Below are 17,958 nucleotides of genomic sequence, written 5' to 3' on the forward strand. Positions count from 1 at the left end.
CGGCCTCACTTCCGCTTCCGGTCGCGGAGGCCGCTGGGAGCCCGGGGGCCTGGGAACGCGGGAGCGGCGTTACTACGTCATCGCTCCGCGACCCGGCGGTTCCGTGCCCGGCGGGGGGAGGGGGAGCGGGAGCCCTGGGGGGGGTTCAGGGGTGTCACTGGCAGAGTAGGGGAGGGGGGAGCCCTGGGGGTTCAAGGGTGTCACTGGGAGAGGAAGGGAGCCCGGGAGGGTGCAGGGGTGTCACTGGCAGGGGAGGGGAGGGGGGAGCCCTGGGGGTGCAGGGGTGTCACTGGCAGAGTGGGGGAGGGGAGCCCTGGGGAGTGCAGGGGTGTCACTTGCAGAGTGGGGGGAGCCCTGGGGGTGCAGGGGTGTCACTGGCAGAGTGGGGGGAGCCCTGGGGAGTGCAGGGGTGTCACTGGCAGAGTGGGGGAGGGGAGCCCTGGGGAGTGCAGGGGTGTCACTGGCAGGGGAGGCCTGGGGGTTCAGGGGTGTCACTTGCAGAGTGGGGGGAGACGTGGGGGTGCAGGGGTGTCACTGGCAGGGGAGGGGGGAGCCCTGGGGGGTTCAGGGGTGTCACTGGCAGAGTGGGGGAGCGCTCAGGGGTTCAGGAGTGGCACTGGCAGGGGAGGGGTAGAGTGACCCAGGCAGAGGCCTGCAGGTCTGTCTCTGAGGCACTTTCGGCCCCAACCTAGGTGCTGGAATTAGAGCCCTTCCAGCTCCCACCGCCCCTGAGGAACATCCCTTATTGCTGCCCCTAGCATCCAGCAGCCTGAGAATTGCAGACTTTTTCTGGTGGTGGCTCCATGCAGGGCTTCTTGTCTCCTCGCTACAGGATCTACCCTTTGGGCACTCTCTGGGTAGCTGGAGCAGGGCCTAGGGCTATTGCTTATCCTTAGCAAAGCCTTGGTCCCCCACCAATGAAGAGCAATTGGGAGGAGGTGCAAAACCAGATTCTTTTAGTGCCTGAGGAGCAGCAAACCTGTTGTCAATCCTGCTAAGCTGCCAGATAACTGCAGCTTACAGAGAGCAGTTAAGAAAGATGAGCACACCGATGCAGAGAAAGCCTGGAACACCTCAGCCATCTGTACTAGTGCAGGGGCTGGGCAGAGCGGCTCCTTTCTGCTCATAACCATGACACACCAGCAGAGACTAAGGTATGAAGACCTGGAGATAACAGATCATTGACAGAGCAAGCTGGCTGTAGGACCCTATGTTCCATCCAAGGGAGCTGAGAGTTTTATACAATACCCACACAAAAACATGCCTCTTCCTTACCTGCAGGCAGCATTCCAGAGGGTTTGAGTAGCACATATATTTTTAGAAAAGGTTATAGGGCTGATCCAGAAAGTACGTGCCAACCCAGCTCCCATCAAGTCTTAGTCATTGTTTCAAGAAAATCATTAACTGAACAACAAAATGCTTAACAAGAAGTCTTGTGGCACTTTAGAGACTAAAATGTAGTTGGTCATGAGTGTCTGTGGGTAAAACCTACTTCCTCAGATGGAAGAATGGAGAGGAAGTGGGTCTGTCCCCTGAAAGCTCATAGAACCCTAGAACACTAGAGCTGGAAGGGACCTTGAGAGGTCATCAAGACCCGTCCCCTGCCCTCACAGCAGGACCAAACGCCATCTAGACCATCCCCGACAGATGTCTATTAACTGGTAAATATCTCCAGCAATGGAGATTCCACAACCTCCCCAGGCAATTTATTCCACTGTTTGACCACCCTGACAGTTGGGAAGATTTTCCTAATGTCCAACCTAAGCCTCCCTTGCTGCAGTTTAAGCCCCATTGCTCCTTGTCCCATCCTCAGAGGCCAAAGAGAACAATTTTTCTCCCTCCTCGTTATCCTCTTTGAGGTACTTGAAAACTGCTGTCATCTCCCCTCCAAGTCTTCTGTTTTATAAACTGAAGCAGCCCAATTCGTTCAGTCTTCCCTCACAGTTTACGACCTAATATGAGAGTCTTTAAGGTGTTACAGGGCTGCTTGTTACTTGTGAAGCTACAGGCTAACATGGCGCTCTCTCAAACAAAATGCTTAGCAGATAGGCTTCAACCAGCTCACTTCCACAAAGTCTGTTAGAAGTCTCTGAGTGCATCACTGGAGTGCTGGCCTATGGCAAATGGGTGACCATACTGAGAGAAACCAACTTCTGTTGGGAAGAGACACAAATTTTCTCCCACCAAGAGCTCTGTGTAGTTCCAAGGCTGGTTATTTCTTGCCCACAGAAGTTGATCCAATAAAGATAATACCTCATCCATACTGGTCTCGCTCATCCAGGAACCAACATAGCTACAACTGCTTTGCATACAGAAGACCTTGGTAACACTCATGGCTCTGCTGATTCCTAGCCCCTTGTGGTCAGTTGTGGCATTGTAGATGTTTTGTCAATCTCTAGTTTTCAGCTCTTTGCAAGAAGTTTAAAATAAGCTTTGTATCAGAGAACAGCCCTTGATTGAACAACAAATCCATCAAGCAAAAACAACAACAACAAACAAACAAAAAACCAAAAACCCACCAAGAGCTATGGTCCCACTGAGCTACTCGGGCAAAAGGCTTTGAACCCGTGTATAAAACAAGAAGTTCCCTGGCGCTGCATTACAGCAAAGATCCCCCATTCTCTTCCCTGGAGCTGGGACAGCAGGATGCTTCTTTGCTGTGCTCTCTGTCTTCCTCCTCTGGGTGCTCCCTCTGGCTTAGCCCTCCCAGAATGCTGAGAAACTTCCTGTTGGGCCCAGGCACACCCTCACCCATTAAACCCCAAAGCACTACGTGGACAATCCATTCCCCTCAGGCTGAAGGGACAGCCGCTGAATCACACCCTAACAACCTTCAGCAGGATCCTTCGCCAGAGGCTGTTACAGCAACTAAGTTGCCTCTGGGTGAAAGGCAAAGTGCTGGGATGGGTCAGAAGCTGGCTAGGAAATGGTACAGTGCACTGGTCAATTTCCCGCACTTATATCCCCGACTAACATCGTATATGCCATTATGTGCCAACAATGCCCAGATGCTTTGTATATTGGACAGACTTCAAACTCTCTGAGACAAAGAGTTAATGGGCACAAAACAGACATCAAAACATTCCTGATCCACAAACCAGTTAGTCAACATTTTAATGGAGTGGGCCATTCTGTTAATGACTTAAGAGTTTGCGTCTTATTGAAGAATTTTCACTCTGCTTTGGAAAGAGAGACTTTCATATTCAAATTCAACACATTAAGACGTGGTTTGAACCAGGATGCAAATTTTGTGGGGCACTGTAGGGGCTCTTTTGCATACTTGGCTTAATCTAATTCTTGACACTTGCCCACCCCGCCGCTGCTACCCTTCTGCTCTCTGATTCGCTCACCTTGATAATTTTTTTCTGATTTGTCCACCTTGATTACTGTTTTTAGTTCTCTGTGCCTTAAATATTGAGTCTGTTCTGGTCTGAAGAAGTGGGTCTGTCCCATGAAAGCTCATCACCTAATAAATTATTTTATTAGTCTTTAAAGTGCTACTTGACTACTTTTTTGTTTTGATACTATATAGACTAAACACGGCTCCTTCTCTGTTACTATCCTCTTGATAATGCTTGCCGCCTTGGACTGCCACCCATGAGCACACACACTATCATCAAGAATGCAGAGGGCAGTGGGAGCAAAGCGAAGCATGCTTCAAAGCATTCCTCTGTAAAGAGTATGCCGCAAAGAGGTGCTAAAATGGAAAAAATTGAACGGATGTCAGTTATATGGCTGCGTCAGCCCAGCCCTCGTTCAGGAGAAGGCCAGCAGCTTGTATGAGGACAAGAATTCATGAAGACTGCTGAGGAAATTTTCACTGCAAGTTGAGGATGGTTTTACCAATTCCAGAAAAGGTCTGGATTTAAAAATGTGAGAGTGCAGGGAGAGGCAGCTAGCACTGACACAGAGGCAGCTGAAGTGTTTCCTGAAATGCTTGAGATACTAATTGAAAAAGGCAGCTAGGCCACTTGCTAAGTTTTCAATGCAGATGAGACAGGTCTGAATTGGAAACGGAAGCCACCTCAAAATTCTATTTCCATTAACAAAAAAAAGTGCTCCAGGCTTCCTGGCCTCTAAAGATCACCTAACTCTGCTGGTGGGGGGCAATGCAAAAGGTGACATGAAGCTCAAGCCATAGCTTCTCTATCAAATGGAAAGCGCATGAAAAACCATGTGCAATCTTAGCTTCCAGTCATACAGAAATCCCATAGAAAGGTCTCGATAGCAAGACAAATTTCTGTGACTGGTTTATGGACTATTGTACCCCTGAAATGAGCAAGTATTGCCTGGAACAAAGTTTGAAATTTAGGGTTATCCTGATTCTGGACCATACTAGCACCTACACCCTGGATTATGAAGCCCTCTGTCCAAACATCACATTTTTTTATGCCAACTCAGCCATCAGCAATAATGCAGCCAATGAAGCAGTGGTTATTGCCACCATCCAGGCATGTTATTTGTGGAACACATTTCAAGCACTCATTTGACAAACTGAGGGAAAACTCAGAATCCAGGAATTTGGAAAAAAGAAACCATTATGTAACTGTGATGATCAGTGGTGCCACCCGATAAGAATCTTAGTTCGCATGATGAACAGGGTCTGGACAAAAAAAATTTACCCAGCGGCAATGAAAGACTTAGTAGGACAAGCATGTCAAACGTGGCCCAATCAAAATTTTTTGTGGCCAGTGGCTACATGTTTATAAAGTATTTAAGTGTGGCCCATGCACACAGGACAGGAAAGCGGCTGCCCCCGGGTGCTGCCTGCTCCGATCGTCACCCTCAGCCCGTGCTCAGCTATAGGGCCCTGGTAGAGTCAGCTCAGCCCAGCCCCAGGGCATGGGCATGGGGGATGCCTCAGCAGCTGCTGGCTGGCCTGGCTGTGCCTCCCCTTCCTCCTAACTTCTCTGTGCCAGGGCAACTCCCCTGGGAGAGGAGGGGAGGGGACTGGCACTGCCACCAGACCTGTCACTGCTGCATCCCAGCCTGTCTGGCCAGGGGAGGGAGCCACCACCTGCCCTGCAGGGCAGCAGCTGAGACCCCCCAGGCTGTCTGAGGATGCTGCCTGGCTGAGATGTAAGTGCTACCTATTTCCTACACCTTAGGAATCCGCACTGCTGCTCCTGATCCCCTACTGCCTTCACTGCACCCAGTTCTGATCCCCCACTTTGCCACCAGGACCCCCGCAGAGACCTGCCACCCTGGGAGCTGGCAGGGAGCCGGTTTGGTGCAGCACTCCTGTCCCGCAGACTGCTGGTGTAAGGACAGTTCTGAACCCCCATCTCTTACCAGACTAATTTCCTCATACCAAGCTTCACTTAAGTCCTTCCCTCTTCCCAAGCCGGCCAAGCCTCCCCGGCTTCTTTGGGTGGGGAGGTGTGTGCTTGGGGGGCGCGAGCACTTGCTTTGAGTTCAACCGAAAACAGCTTTTTGGGGTGTCTGTGTTTTAAATAGAAGCTTCTCCCTCCAGTGAGCCCACTGGTTGCAAACTCCTATTTATACAGTGTCCCTAGTGCACTTCAGGACACAACTAGATCCCACACTGGGGGTGGCGCTGCTACATCAGAGCACTTCAATAGTTCCTGCGAGGAAGGAGTTAACCCCCTGTAGTCTCCCCGCCCGCCCCGCTTCATATAACCAGATTGTCAGGTTTTTAGCTGCTTCTCACATTCTTCTGTTGACCCTGCACTTTCCTGTTCAGTAACTGAACATTAGGAAGGTCTTGATTATTGCCAGGACCAGCTGGATTTAGTAGGCTACTGACATAATGGTACAGGGCAGGTGTATGGGATGTTGTGGGAGTGGGGAGAGCCCAGGGGAAGGGTTTTGTGGAGCTCTACATTGGGGAAAAGAAGCAGGTACTTGCTCTGCTTGTTAGCCCCAACATACCCCTGCCCCCCAGGCCTCGTATTATATATAAATTAAAATTATTATATATGAGCACGTAATTTTACTCACCAAATTTTATGAACTATTAATAAAATTATAAAACAACATTCATATTATTAAAATCTCAATTAAAATTATTGTATGATATTCAAACAAGACCTGAAAAATATAAAATATATCTAAAACAATCTAGAATAATAATTAAATATGACTTTCTGGTAGAAGTACATTTTCTTTGGTCACCCTGAAAGGTGTCAAGTTTTCATCTGGGCAGCCCTCCACGGGCTGTGAGTTTGACATGCCTGCCATAGGATTTGAAGAAACTCCCATTCATTCTGAATTAGTGCAGCTAGCTAGGGAGGCTGGCTTTGACTACACTGAAGAGAGAGTGATGTGGAAGAGCTGCTGGAATCACATTCTATGCCTCTCACTAGCGGGGATCTTGCTGAATTAGACAAACCATCTCGGTGATCACTCCGTCAAGGTGGCACAGGCTATAAATGACGACTTGGCATGCTACAGAGAAATTTATGATGCCAAACTTTGATATGGTAAGCAAACAAAGCTGGACTCTTTTTTTTTTTTTTTTTTAAAAAGAAAGCAATGGAACCCAAACTTAGAGATATTGAAATGACATCCTCATTCTCTGACAAGTAGATTTTTTTTAAATTGCTGTTTAAAATGCTAATAAACAGTGTTTTCAATTTAAAGTGCTGTTTAAAAAGTTAATAAAAATGGGAACATTAAAATGCTTTTAAAGTCCTTCAGTAATAGGAATGGTTTTAGATTTAAAATGCTGTTTAAAAACATTAATAAAAATGGTTTTCCTTAGTAATGACAGGAACATTAATATGTTTTTAAGAAGCTGTTTTAGGGCTAATAAAAATGGCTTGAGATTTACACTAAGTATGAATTCAATGTTTTAAAAATGTGCGTGGGGTGAGAGTTGTGTTTCAGTTGTTTGGTCTGATGAATTCAGAACAGTGGTGGTACGTTGCTGAGGTCCAGGAACCTCACCCCCCCATAAGCCATTGTTTCCTGTGGGATAAGGTTCTCTGCTCTGCGCCTCACAAGCGACTTAAGAGAATTGTGTGGAATGCATCTCCCATATTTACATGGATTTCTTCCTATAAGGAAAATTCCCCACTTTACGTTGTTTCGTTACAAGTCCCAGTTTCCTGTAATGTGTCTGCTATGTATAGTGGGAACCCCCTGTATGCTGCATGCAGCTTTGTTTGCCCCATCTCAAAAGAAGGGACACAAGAATTGGAAAAGGTGCAGAGAAGGGCAACAAAAACCATCTAGATCAGCTTCTCTACAAGGAGAAATTAAAAGGAATGCTGCAGCTCAAAAAGAGCAGCAACTAAGGAGGGATTTGACAGAGGGCTATGAACTCAGGATTGCTGTTGAGAAAGTGAAGTGAAAATGTTATTTACCCCTGCACAAAGCAGAAGAACTAAGGGTCACCCCATGAAAGGAACAGTCAGCAGCTTTAAAAACAAAAGGAAGTATTGCCTCACAAAGCGCTGCCAACCTATGTAACTCACTGTCGGGATAGTCTGAAGGGCAAAAGTACAGCAGGGTTTAAAAAAGAATTAGGATGGAGGATAGGTCCACCAATGGTTATTGCCAAGATGATTAGGGAGCCAACCTATGCTCTGAGAGCCCCATGGCTTCTGACTGCCTGAAAGCAAGAAGCCTAGCGACTGACAACTGCCTCGATCTGTTCATACCCTTGACATATTGGGCACTGACCCACTATAGCTACTCCTGTGTTCTCCTGGATTAAGAGCTGGCCTTGAGTAGTGGTGTTTCCGTGTAGTTCTACAGGGATCTGGAAATAAATCTAAAGAACATGGCAGTGACACAAAGATTGGCAATGAGGCAGGGGAGGCACAGAGTGACTGGATTGCTTGGTCAACTGGGCTCATTCCAACCAACCAGATTTGAATACAACCAACTACAAAGTCACACATCTAGGGCCAAGAAACACAAGCCAGATATACAGAATGGGGCCTGCATCCTGCAAACCAGGGAAAGGCCTAATGGGATCCTTGTATGCATACATAGAGAAGTAGCAACTTCTTCCACTGTCCTTGGCACTGGTGAGGCCAGTACTAGAATACTACCTTCTAGTTCAGGGATCCACGTCCAAATGAGAATGAAAATTCAGAGAGTGCAGAGAAGAGACACAAGTGATCCGAGGGCTGGAGAAAATCCTTCACACTGAGACTGAGGGAGCGCAGTCTGGTTAGTTTGTCAAAACAAATATTGAGAGGAGACTCAATTACAGTATCTAAGTGCCTTCCTAGGTAGAAAATCCTGGTACTAACTAACAGGCTCTTCACCCTAGCTGAGAAAGGGAGAACAAACCAATGGCAGGACACTGAGGCCAGACAAATAGAAATTAGAACTGAGGCTCCAATTCCTTTTCCCAGCGAGGGATCACTGAGCTGCCACAGGAAGTGGAGGACTCTCCATCCTGTGGAGCTGCTCAGCTCCTGAGCAGTTCTGTGTCAACAGCTAGAATTGCTGGCTGAGCTGCTCCGGCCGGCGTTACGCCAGAGGTCAGATGAGGGGGTCACAACGCCCTCTTGCGGCCACATGGCACTGCGGATCTATGAGACCGCTGCAAAATGGCCAGTGGAATTTTCAGCAGCAAGTTCTGAGGCCTCTGCTCCAGGGACGGCAAGGAAACTGCCCTGTGTAGACACTGCCCGTGCCTGGAACAAGCTGTGTGCTGGGTGCTTCGTGGACAGAAGGGTTCAGAGCAGCTGGAGGGAGCTGAGAGCTACAAAAGTCCCTGGAGGGCCAGAGGGAGGCAGTGCTCAGGTCTAAGGACCTGGGCACTGTGGCTCAGTGGCAGCTAGAGGATAGCAAGAGGGAGGTGTGAGGGCACCCATCCACAGTGAGTGCGTGGGCACCGCAGGCACCTGCTGAGCAGTGACTGTCTCCCAGAAAGACCGGGAGAGCCCAGGTAATCCAACACTTGTCAATACGGGCCCGCAGGAGGCTGCTCCCTTGCTCCACCCTGCACGGGCCCCTCCTAACCCACGTAGGGGGAGGGGAAGAGCTCAGAGAAGGAACAAGCAGCAGCTTTGTTTTCCGTATGTTGTTTCCAATCCAGGTGCTTTCTTCTCTAGACCCCTCAGCGCAAAGCCCACCTGCTGCCTGCCTGCTGCTGGAGACGTGCAGTGCCGGCACCTGCCCAGCACACCTCGCCGGGGAGCAGAGAACTGCGTCGGGCACCAGTCTGGCCTCTGGGGCCTAGGGTTGAACCAGCAACTCAGAAATGACAAAGGGGCTCAGGAGGTTTGTCCCTCCTGCCTGTTCCACACGTCCCCTCTTGCCCTGCCAGCTGTCTGCTGCTCTAACACTGCAGGTCCAGGGTTCACTGGTTTCACCCAGCTGGGAAGTGCTGGAGCAGGACTGGCCAGGCACCCACCATGCAACCAGCTCCTTGCGTTCGTCTAAGGCTACCTGGAAGAGGTACAGAGATCAAACAGACAGACTTGGTTCTCCCTGCTTCCCTCCCCGCCTCTGGGAAAAGAGCCAAGGACAAAGGTGCAACTAGGTTTTCTGGGCTTTTAGTTTGAAAAAGGATTGAATGTGTACAACAGAAAGAGGTGCAAGGGTGGCACCGGAGCCAGATTGTTCCACAAATAAAAACAGAAAGGGCCTTAAATAAGGGGGGGCGCAGATTAAAAAACCAACAGTGAAAAAGTTCTTCCCCTCCCAATAGAACAGTCACAGGCACAAAAATGGTGGCACCCACATGGAGACGACACTGGGATGTCCATCCTCTACCCACTAACGTGCTACTCACCTCCGCTGGGGCTCCACGTCCGTGGATCTGCAGCCAGCCCTTCTCGGCAGCTTTGCTCTCAGCTCGCTCTTTGGAATGGTTACAAATGAACAGCGTGACAAGCCCTGGCCAACCCACCCCACATCCCTGTCCAGGACACAGACAAACGAGGCCTCTGCTAAGGCTAAAAAAAGGAGCAAGACTTTGGAGTCTCGAGTCCGGCTTGTTAAAGAAACAAGTCTGGGGAGTGCACGGCAAGTCTCTGTGCTGGGCCTGCTAGTCCCGCTTGGCCTTCTTGCTGCTGTCGCTGCCGTTCTCCTCCACTGCGGCCTGTGCCTCAGCCACCACCAATTTCCGTTTGCCACTCTCAGTGTGGGCTTGCGTGCAGCGTGGTTTGAAGCAGATAACGATGCAGGTCATGTTGTCGCAGCCAGTGCCATCCCCAGAGGTGTCAGGAGCCAGGCACTGATCCAGGAGCTGTGCGGAGCAGAAACAGAGCAGTCAAGCAACATACAGGCAACAGCCATAAGGACGACAGCCTCATGTGCAGCCAAGGAAGTGCCAGGGAGCCTCTCGCCTGTTCAGGGGCCAGGCCTGGGCTCTGGCTCCTCCCACGTGGGGAAGCAAGACAGTTCAAGGCCGTGCTCAGTGCATTGGGGGGCCCACGAGCAAAGCCAGTGCTAGGCATGCGTAGACTAAGCAACTCTTTAGGGCTCTGGGGGTGGGAAGTGTCCACAGTACGTGTTGGGGGCACCCCCAAATACTCCTGCTAAGGGTCCCAATGCGATAGCACTGCCTCTGCTGACAGGTCAGGATGACACTAGGAAGGCCTGTGAAGCAGCTGGGTCCATATGGAGGTGGTTGTCACCCAGCCATGGGCAGCCCCCCTGACAATCTCTCTCCCTGCAGGGAGTCATAGGACCACTGCCCAGCAAGTACACAGCTGCCCTGCGAGCCGAGGAAGCTCGACCTGCAAAGGGGTGCTGGAGTCGGGTCACTTACCTCTTCTACTATGGAGGAGAGAGGCCTCAGGTCTCCATTCTCATCCTTCTGGGTGATCTTGGACTGGATGAAATCCACCACTTCCTGGCTGCTCATCACGTTCCTGCCAGCAGAGCAGTGACAGGTCAGAGCAGCTGGCAGGGAGGTCTGGTTCTGCTTGTCTCCCCTCAGCTATGCTAGAGGTGAGACAACTGGCTCAAAGAATGGGGGCGGGGGGCAGGACAAACACCAAGGCAGAGAGTAAAGGAGAGCCCTTGTTCAGGTGGTGTGGGATTTTGACACACTGGGCATCCTCTGCCCCACTGGGGACAGCCTGCCTGTGACTCTGATGAGCTGTCATAGAGGCCAGATGGGGATGTACCCCACGCAAAGGCTGGGGCAGGCTCCTGCCCCTGTGGTGCTCACCAGATTCCATCGCATGCAATGACCATGAAGTCGTGCTCCTCATTTATCGTCAGCACCTTGATGTCAGGTAAGGCTGAGATCATCTGCTCTTCGGGGGGCAGGTTCTTGTTCCGCTTGTAGAAGTGGTCGCCTGGCAAGAGGGGAAGGTCAGTGCTGGCTCAGTCTCCTCTAGCTACACGCCCCTGACTGCACTGCTCAAGAGCACAAGCAGCACTCCTGCAGGAGGGAAGGGTCACACAGGTGGGGTACAGGGGAAAACCTCCCCATTGTTGGAGCACAGGTTCAGCTCAACAGAGCCTGGCACACAAGCTGCTACAACACTGAAGAACCTGCCCTGGTACAAGCAACATGCCACCCACTGCCAGGGCTTTTAGGGACACACACTGTCCCCGCGGAGCAGACAAGGGTCCATCTAGTCCAGTGTCCGAGCTCCGAGAGGGGCTAGCACCCGCTGCCTCATGCCAAGGTGTAGTGACCAGATGGCCTGCCCCATGGGGTGGTGCTTCCTCCCCAGAAGTTGGTGGCTCATGTCCTGGAGCCTGAGGGCTCCTGGCCAGTCCAGAGCTCTGGTCTGGGGGTTAGGATGTCCTGTGACAATTCTGGATGTTCTCCAGGCCCACAGAAACATTTAACTTCTCTCTAACTCCTGCCAGGCTCTTAGCCTCATGTGGGAGGAGTTTCACTGGCCCCTTGTGAGATTTCCCTGGTTCAGTTTTATTTAGCCACTTCTAGTCCCAGCGAGAGCTCCCATTGTTGAACAGACACTTCTGATTGCCTTTCTTTAGGCCACATGTTGTTTTAGAAGACAGTTGCATCCCTCTCGTCTCCCTGGTTTCTCGAGGAGAATCCCACTCTTTTCAGCCCCTCTGCACAGAGGAGTTTTTCCTGAGCCCTGCACCATTCTTGCTACCCTTCCCTAACCCCTGCGTTGTGCCAGACCCTGGTTAAGGAAGGGTGGTGAGCACTCCCCGTGGGGGCCACGCCCACACCACTGACTAGGGAATTCACCATCTCATTCCTTATGCATCCCGCTAGCTTGGTTGCTTTTCTGACCCTACATGCTGAACCGAGGCCTCATGGAGCTGCCCACAGCCTACTCATCTGAGCGCTCTCCAGTGGCCAAGTATCCCCATGTTACTTCCACGAGTGCGCGCCCCCTTCTGTCTCTAAGAGCAAATGTCACCCGCCATCGTTTGCCTGCTTACACAGCAGGCGCTTCAGCACCAAGGCTACAAGACCCCGTGCTGCCGATGCACCTCGCGTGCCATGGGCCCCATCTAAATCTCTCCCTCCCAAACCACTGGGAAGCAGAGATCTGCACACAGTGGCCTGGCTGCCTCTGGAAGTCACTCACCAATTGCTCGGGAGAGGTTTAACCCGCCATTTACTCTCCCATCCATGGTGACCTTGCCACCAGCGTTCTTTATCCTGGCCAGCTCCAGCTCATCCTCTGGCTTGTGGTCATAAGACATATCCACAGCTTTGCCGCCCTCAGACACCACGCAGCGGGAGTCCCCGGCATTGGCTACAATCAGCTGTTTGCCTCGGATGAGGGCTACCACCGCAGTTGTCCCACTGTCAGAGCCAGGCTGTGAGACAAGGAGGGTGGTGAAACTTCTTTCCAGATACACAACACCCCGAGCTCCACAGGAGCTGTTTGGGGGAGAAAAGGTACAGAACAGCCCAAGAAGCTCTTGCAGGACACCAGCTGTACAGACCATGCCTCCCCAGAGGTGCAGGGCCCAAAGGGAGGACCGCCACAGGAAGCCAGGGTAGAGGATGTCTCCTCAGGAGCAGGGCATCTCCTTGCATTCACTGCCCTGGGAACGCTGGTGAGTTCCACAGCTTGGCCTGCAGCTCTTCTCTCCTCCCCTATGGAGGGGCAAGAGCCTCAGCTTGGCCCAAGCAGAGGCTGCACTCTAGGCTGGGATCGACAGTCATTGCAGCCTGCACTTTGGTAGTGGAACAGATGGAGGCTTCTGCAGTCTCCATTTCATTGCAACCAGCTGCAGCCCCAAGCCTCCTGTCCAGCGCCCAATACAGTCCTCAGCAGGCAAACTGGACAGCTGCTAAATAGCAGCGTTTGCTGGGTATAGGCAAGAGATGCAACTAGGCTTGCCACGCCTGGAGAAACTGACATGCAGGTCTGCAATATGCCCTGTGAAGCTCAGCTTCTGGGCGGAGGTCCGACCAGAGAAGCCAGCAGTGGAATCTCCCTTTGCACCTGCCCTCATTCTGTCCCCGCCAGCCTCCGGATGGGAGAGGCTTGCGTTAGGCAGCATGCTCCATCACAGCAAATACCTGGGCTTCACAGAGTGGAGCACCTCCTGGGCCAAGGGGCATGCTCCGACTCCACAGCTACCCAAAGCTGCTCCCCAGTGCAGCACTCACAAAGAACACTAGAGAAGACAGAAATAGCACGTGCACCTCCTCTTTGCCCTCCATGCCTGGTAACATCATCTCTGCCTCTTCATCCTCATCTTCCTCAGCCTCTTCTGTGTCATCTTCATCCTCTTCATTCTCTGCCTCATCACTGCTGTAGCCATCCTCATCCTCACTGCACTCCTATGGAAAGAGAAAGGTCATCAGAGAGCAGCATGCCCTGGCCTGGAAAGCACAGGCCCCTCTGCGAGACAAGACAAGATGAGCTGAGCAAGAGAAAGCAGATGACTCAGCAGGTCTTTTCTCTCTCTGGGGCGTATGATCAGGGCAGCAGGGAGTAGCTCCCAGCCCATGTACTGGCCAGACTACAGTGTTTGCAGCATTCTTGCTCCACAGGCCCCTGCAAACAGCAAGATGGTGCTGACACAGGCGTTAGCCTGTAAACTCCATCGCCACAGCAGGCCTGGGGTGCTTCAGTGCTCTCATGGCCTGCAGAGAATGTGGAGGGACGCCCTCCGCCCCCAAGGAAGGCAGCTGCCTAGAGCTCTGGAACCTACCTCACTATCCTCCTCCTCTTCAGCCTCATCTGACTCATCCTCACTGTCTTCAAAAAACTTGGACTTTGCTGTGCGCTGGGGTTTCCCCACGGAGGAGCAGGAGGGCCCTGCCTCCCCAGTGGAGGAGGTGACCGTCTCTTCGCCCCTGCCCACTTCAGCCTTCTGTGCAGCAGAGCTGTTGCCCCCAGCATCAGAGCCGTCAGAGCTGGAGGAGATGCCCATAGCCTCGCCATCTGGCTTTCCGTTCTTCCACTCCCTGTGCTCAAGCAGCTCCCCTGGACTGGCCTCTCCATTCACACTCAACTCCCCATCATGCTCCTTGCCCATCTCCCCTGCTGGAGGGAGCGGCTTATTTTGGAGGTTCTTGATGCAGTTCTGTCCATAGCGAGTCAGCAGCTCCTCTATGGTCATGGTTGCTTCTTCATGCAGAAGGGCGGCTTCCTCCTTGTCAACTGCAAGGAAGGAAGGTAGGTCAGGGCAGGGAACCCCACAGCAGCCCACCACCGTGAGAGGGGTTTGACTCTGGGCTGCACTGGCTAGGAGATGCCTTGTGTTCCAGCACAGCCCTGATGTGCTGGGCACTGCGCACATGCAGAAGGACAGAGCTGCCTCCCACAGAGCTCCCAGACCCAGCAGACAGGCTGCCTGCAGTGGGCAGGGGTGGCAGGGACCACCACACTTACACACTTCCCATGGACATGCACAGCCAGCACTCGGCCACCGAGCCAGCCTCCACCTTGCAGACATTACATGGACACTGGCCACCACAGACAGACATGAGAGGCCTTCCAGATTAGCCAGTGTAAGCAGCTGGGGGCAGACGCCTGAATCTGCTGGGGCTCCTGATAGTGTCGCACACTGGGACGCTGGCTGGTCTGCGTTCTCGTGCAGATCTCCACTAATGAGAGCGGCTAAGCTCCCAGGGGCCTCTGGCACTCCGACAAGCACCCACTTGGGATCCAGCCACTTGTGCCTGTTCTGCTCCTCGCTGGGGGAGCAAGCAATGCTAAGGCGCACTCTTCCCCAACACCTCACCTGCTCTTTGCCCTGACCCCCATGCTCTGGGGGGAGAACACAATTGCTTCTTTTAAGGAAAAAGGAAGAGCCTTGGGCCAGAGTCCTATAGGACGGGGGGGGGCTTCAGTCCACCTTTGTCCCAACACTTGTGCCCCCCATGGGGGAGAGGGGAGCTCGAAGGCTGCCGCACATTGCACTGACATGACATCTCAGTATGGACTCTTGTCTTCATGGCCCACAAAGCTTGAGCCCTGGACTGGAGCAGACATGCCCAAGGGTGTGTTAGATAAAGACGCAAGACTGCTGGAACAAGGCCAGCTCTGCCCGCCAGCCCTCCCACGCCAGCCTCGCCTGCCTGCCAGCCCCGAGTGCAGGGAGTGGCCAAGGACAGCGGTAAGCTAGCTACAGCTACGCTTCATATAACTGTCTCCATTCAGCAACAAACCCTTCCCGAACACAGCCACTGCCAGGCCCCACCCAGGGCTGGAGGCCAGTGCCACAGCCCTCAGCCTCAGCTACCGGCCCTTACCGTCATCCTCATCAGCCACTTTCTCCTTCTCGTCGTCGTCATCCTGAGGCCGCCCAGCGATCTGGGACAGCTCCTTAATCACCTCCTCTGTGGTCAGCTTGGCATCGATGGCCAGGAAGGCATCCTCTAGGGCCTGCGGAAAAGCACATGGCAGAGATGCATGCTGTTTGGGGCGCTCCTGTCCACCTCAGCCACACCGGGATCCCACGACATCCCCATGCCCTTTGTGGCATCACTCAGGTGACTGGGTAGGCTCAGCATGAGACAGCCCCTCAGTCCTACAGAGCCCTGCTGTGGTTGAGCTGGCTTGTTCTCAAGACACACTGCCTAACGCCATGTTCTCTCTCAGCCCCACGCTGTCATGGCTGAGAGTCTCCAGGGGCTGCACGTCTCTCACCTACACTGTTGCCCATCAATAGGGTTCCTGCTCTGATCCAGGTGGGGTCTGAAAATCAGGTCACCCCACAGTGATGTGGAGCATAGAGTTGGGGGACTCTGTGGGTAAGAACGCAAGGCAGGGCCACAGACGACCACTGCCTCTCTGTGGGTATATGGTTGCTGCAAGGAGGAAGGAGGAACAGCTAACCAAGGAGGCCAACAGCTAGTTTGCAGACTAGAGAGGTGGGGAAAGGAAGAAAGCTCCTTGGGAGAGCGATCCGGCCCCCGGATATGCTCTGTGGGAGGGGCTGGGTAACCCCCAAAGACAACAGGAGTTGTGCAGGGACTAGATGCCTACAGAGGCCTGTTCTCCTACCTTGGTGCCTACACCTAGCCCATGGCAGTGCCTGGCTCTTACCTTCTGTAGTTTGCCTTCCTTGTATGCTTTCTGGTCTTTGATTATCGACGGGAGATATTTGGCACAATACAGGGCAACCTCTTCCCCTGAAAAGAGAGGAGAGGTCACTTGAAAAGCCTGTTCCCCCCAGCAGCCCTGTGCATGCAGTTACAGCCCTGAGGGAAATCTGAGGCCTCTGGCCAAGATGAAAGCAAGTGTACGAGGAGACGGCAACAGGCTGAAGAGAACAGGTCAATGGTGGGATACCAGGGCTCGGCTTGGGGGGGCCTCTGCTTTGCAAGGAGGTGGGATGATGCTGACACTGGAGACACCAAACACCACAATCACCTGTGGGGGCCCCAGCAAAGCTCAAAGGCTTTTCACCCGCTGAAAGGACTGTCCATGTTCCAGGGGACTCAACTGTCCTCAGGCCAGTCCCACCTGGAAAGCCAAATACAGTACTGAAGGAGGGCAAAAGGGGCGCCTACTTAATGCAGGTAACCTGGGAAGGTCTGTGTTTCTGCATGCAGGATGCAGCCAGTGAGTGCTAACACACAGCAAGGCCTGCCTCAACAAAGGCAAGAGGAGGGAGACACCACAACTAGCAAGGAAGACTGTGGTCCTAATGGGCAGAGTTGAGCCCTTTTGGGAGAGGAAGGAAAGAAACGCAGAAGGTGGCTATAGGAGAAGGCAGCCACAGGGCCAGACACTGAAGTGGTAGAAATTCTTAAGTGTAAAAGAACCCTGGCACGCACCGCAGCACACACCTTATTTCACTCTGGAACCAAGCGCTGGCTACCCAAAACCACAACGCCTGGTAACCAAAAGAGCCGAGCAGACCCCAGGTCTATAGTGCACAGAGAACACCCTTATGGTCCAAAAAGGCTGACCCCGACCAAAGGAGAACCCCACGAAAGGGGGGTCCTGACACAGCACCAGTAATCACCAAGTCAAAGGGGACTCAGCAGAACACAGCATGGTGGCAGCGACGCAGTCTAGTGACAGATGAGGCAAGGGGCGGCGGTGACACGTCTGGGAGAAAGAACCGCACCGGGAATGGAAAAGGGTTAGGCAGCCAGACAAGAACATGCCAAGAATGCAGACAGAGGGTGAAGGCAGGTTCCCCTGATGGCTGCACTGAGGGGGAAGGTCAGGATGACTGGATGAAGCAGTGGGACCCTAGACCCAAGCTACCCACATCACAAGCTATTTATCTCCCCTCCCTAATCCTGTTGCAGCCCCTAGTGGCTGGGGAAATGCTCCCACCTCAGGGCTTCACACTCCAGGACTCGCTCGTCAGCCTCAACAGCTCTGCTGACTCGCTCCCAGTACCACGCTGCGTGACACTTGCACTGCTGCCGCAGGTGAAGGAAAAGGGGAGGGGGGCTGAAGATGCCCCTTGGGGGCAGGGGAGAAGCACCACTAACATGCAGAACCCAACCTCTCTACAAAGAAGGGGGAGAAGAGCATGGGGCTGTCAGCAGTTCCGCACCGCAGAGAAGGGCAGGGGGCTGGGGAACATGAGGGCTGGTAACGAAGGAGGCAAGTCGTGGAACTAAGGACCAAATGACACACACGTGCGCACACTCTCACG

The 17,958-nt window shown here is 52.8% G+C and overlaps 1 protein-coding gene across 1 annotated transcript in view; it reads right to left on the reverse strand.

Annotated features, from left to right (window-relative positions):
• Positions 1-9,463: 9,463 nt before the first annotated feature.
• Positions 9,464-17,958, reverse strand: part of PPM1G (protein phosphatase, Mg2+/Mn2+ dependent 1G) — a 53,454-nt gene continuing 44,959 nt past the window's right edge. The window contains exons 3-10 of the mRNA XM_074991597.1: positions 16,386-16,471; positions 15,590-15,722; positions 14,044-14,495; positions 13,532-13,669; positions 12,459-12,693; positions 11,105-11,234; positions 10,700-10,802; positions 9,464-10,174 (exon numbers count right to left, since the gene is read on the reverse strand). Of these exons, the coding sequence (XP_074847698.1) occupies positions 9,974-10,174; positions 10,700-10,802; positions 11,105-11,234; positions 12,459-12,693; positions 13,532-13,669; positions 14,044-14,495; positions 15,590-15,722; positions 16,386-16,471 (1,478 nt within the window). The 3' untranslated portion in view covers positions 9,464-9,973. The remainder of the gene's footprint in view (positions 10,175-10,699; positions 10,803-11,104; positions 11,235-12,458; positions 12,694-13,531; positions 13,670-14,043; positions 14,496-15,589; positions 15,723-16,385; positions 16,472-17,958) is intronic.

The sequence above is a fragment of the Carettochelys insculpta genome, chromosome 3, assembly GCF_033958435.1.
Source record: "Carettochelys insculpta isolate YL-2023 chromosome 3, ASM3395843v1, whole genome shotgun sequence".
Lineage (NCBI taxonomy): Eukaryota > Metazoa > Chordata > Testudines > Carettochelyidae > Carettochelys > Carettochelys insculpta.